General features: G+C 40.1%; 1 protein-coding gene across 1 annotated transcript in view; it reads right to left on the reverse strand.

Annotated features, from left to right (window-relative positions):
* The window catches only part of LOC106870489 (dynein axonemal heavy chain 12), a 262,917-nt gene that overhangs the window by 110,634 nt on the left and 148,989 nt on the right, over positions 1 to 3,294 (reverse strand). Inside the window, exon 50 of the mRNA XM_052971523.1 lies at positions 994 to 1,205. Within this exon, the coding sequence (XP_052827483.1) occupies positions 994 to 1,205 (212 nt within the window). The remainder of the gene's footprint in view (positions 1 to 993; positions 1,206 to 3,294) is intronic.

Below are 3,294 nucleotides of genomic sequence, written 5' to 3' on the forward strand. Positions count from 1 at the left end.
AGTGGTTGAGCATAAACTGTAAAGTATGAATCTGATTTGTTCTGAATGCCAAGCGAGCATGTAAAAGTGGTTCAGCTACACCATAACCAAAGTTTGTTGAACAAATGGACAATTGAAAGCTACCTCCAATTAATGGAATTCCAATGTTATTAAATTTGACTTGAAACAGCAATGAATGACGATGACAATAACAACTGTTGCTGAGCGACACATGAGTGGGCACACACAGTTATATATATGTAATTAAAAGTATCCATCTTTCAATAAGTTTTATAGAAATCGAGACAGAACAAACAAAGCTACAATTAATTCAATCAGGAAAAAAAGAAAAGAAAAAGATGCTAAACAGTAATGGCTTTAATACTAATGTTCATTTGAATATATTAACACAGTAAACGTCTGTGGGATTGTGGGTAATAAATACAAACAACATGGTCTGTCATATAGACCAACCAATCAATAAATAAACACGTTTATTTGGAACTGTTGCTGCTGTTGTTGATGCTTTCATTGGCAAAGTCATTGCAGCATTGGGAAGAGTGACTTACAGTTTTTGCTTTGAATCTCTAAGCTCTGAGTTCAAATCTCACCAAGATCAACTTTGCCTTTTTATAGAAAAAGAAAAAAGTACCATCACAGGGTGGTGTATTGGTAAAATTATTGGATCATTGGATTGGATGCCATCTGTTTTTTTGTTCTGACTCTTTGCTTTCTGAGTTCAATCTCACCGTGGCCTTTTTGGTTGGTAGACTTAATCCATTGCCTGCTTTAACACTCACCTGGCACTTTCATTACCATTAATAGAGTCCACTCCCTTGCAAGCATTCAGACCTGGGCATCAAGTCAAGATTACCTTCAGCCTTCCCTCTCCCTAATCTGAGAAGCCACATAAAGGGTCAAAGGTACTGACTTCCAACATCATCATCATCATCCACATCATGATGATGATGATGTTGATCAACAAGGTTTAAATGAAGAAATAAACATAATCACCTTGTTTAAATATTTGTTTTAACAGGAGAGATTCGAGAGACGGGTCCAGTTCTTCACCGACGTTTTCTAACAGACAGGGATAGCCAAGCTGGATGCAATTCTCCAGAGTCCGCATGTAATCTGGGTCGGTCAGTTTTATTACGGCCAAATTGCTTTTCTCAGAGTTCTTCACCCATTTGTTTGCTTGACCTTGAGGGTCAATCATTAGTGGCCTGTCAAAGAAGAAGCAATACATATTCAACAATCAGAACAAATCCTATATACAATTACTTATATATATATATATATATATATATATATATGTTGCTGAACCACTAAGTTGTGGGGACGTAAACACACAAGCAATGGTGGGGGGACAAAGATAGACACAAAGATACACACGCATAAATATATATATATATATATATATATATATACAGAGAGAGAGAGAGAGAGAGAGAGAGAGAGAGAGTAGAAGACAGTTACCCAAGGTGCCACACATTGGAAGTGAACCTGAAAACATGTGGCTGGGAAGCAAGCTTCTTATCATACAGCCACACTTGTGCCTATACATATATGTGTGTATACGTATATATATATAAATACATATATGTATATGAATGTATGTATACACGCATGCATAAAAACACGTATGTTGAGGATGTGACAATCTCTCTCTAGTGATGGTCCCATGAAAAAATGCACCCTGACACATTCTGTAAATTGATTGAACGGAGATCAGGTAGAGGAGGGGGGAGGGTCACAAGAAACTTAATATTGTTGTTGTTGTTGGTGGTGGTGATGACGGTGATGACAAGGACAATGGTAATGATGGTGTGGATGATAATGCCAATGATAATGACAGAAATTCTTCTTTTAGACAGAAAACTTGGAAATAGGGACAGCACTGTTGTTGCTTCTTTTTTTTTCCAGTTAATCGTGATATCGTGTGTGTGAGTCAGATGGGATGCTCATGGTTGGAATGCTGTGATCATAGGTCTTGTCAGTCAGGGTTTGTGTGTGACTAAACAACAACATCACTATCGTCATTACACTCAGACACAAAACCTCCACTCTATGCCCACTACCACCACCACCACCACCACCACCACCATCATCACAACTAACATCACATCCATGATAGCAACTACAGCCACAACTACTACCACCAACAACAGCAGTAACATCACCACTACCACCAACAACAGCAGTAACATCACCACTACCACCACCAATACTACAACTTACACTTCGCTCATGACACCCAATAGCACCACCATCACTACCACCATCACCAACACCACCCCCACCACCACAACTAGCACCACACTTGTGACAACTACTGCCACCACTAATATATCTGAGTTAATCTGAAGAGGAAGAGGTGGTGTCCATGCCCTTTACTGACTCTACTCCTAAACTGGACACGGACGCAGCTGATGCCAATGTATGCAGAGAGGGATCAAGCAATCCAGTTTTAATGCTTCTTATAACGGTAAACTTTCTTGCTAAAGACACCCATGGAGCAGGTGATGTCAATTGTGGTGGTGATGGCAATGGTGGTGGTAGTGATGGTGACGGTGGTGGTGGTGGTGGTGGTAGTTATGGCAGTAGTGGTGGTGATGATGGCAGTGGTAGTGATGGTAGTTGTGGTGATGATGGTGTGATGTCGAGGTTGGTGATTGATAGTGGTGGTGTTAAACTAGTTGGTGAAGTGCGAGATTATATAATTTGTTCAATACATTTAATGCCTCATGCTGACAGCTACTTAACTGTGGTATATCATGCAGATGGTGTCTCTGAATTATTTCATTTTTTTAAAAATACATTTCTCTTCTTATCTGTCTCACCATACGAGGTGGTATCTAAATGTTCCCGGAATAGTTATGCTTAATAAAAAAATAACTTATTTACCTAAATTTTAACATCATCTCCTTTGGAATAGTCACCTTGCACAGCTATACACTGGTCCCAACATTGCTTCCAGTCTGGAAGTTGTTTTCCATTAGCAAGTCAATGACCTGCGATTTGCTCTGGATCTCGACAATAGCTTTAAAATAGTAACCTTTGAGCTGCCTTTTTCATCTTGGGGAAGAAATGGGTGTCTGTAGGTGCTAAATCTGGCGAATAGGGTGAGGGTGTTGCTTTTGGCAAGAAACTCACAAGTGAGGAGAGCTCGGTGTCAGGGTGGGTGCATTGCCATCGTGAAGAATCCAGTTCTTCGTGCTTCACAGATCTCGTTGCTTTCGCTCAATGTCCTCCCTCAAACACTTCGAAACATTTCAGCAGAACTCTTGATTGATGGGCTGGGGTGGGGTGGGG

Source organism: Octopus bimaculoides, chromosome 11, assembly GCF_001194135.2.
Source record: "Octopus bimaculoides isolate UCB-OBI-ISO-001 chromosome 11, ASM119413v2, whole genome shotgun sequence".
Classification (NCBI taxonomy): domain Eukaryota; kingdom Metazoa; phylum Mollusca; class Cephalopoda; order Octopoda; family Octopodidae; genus Octopus; species Octopus bimaculoides.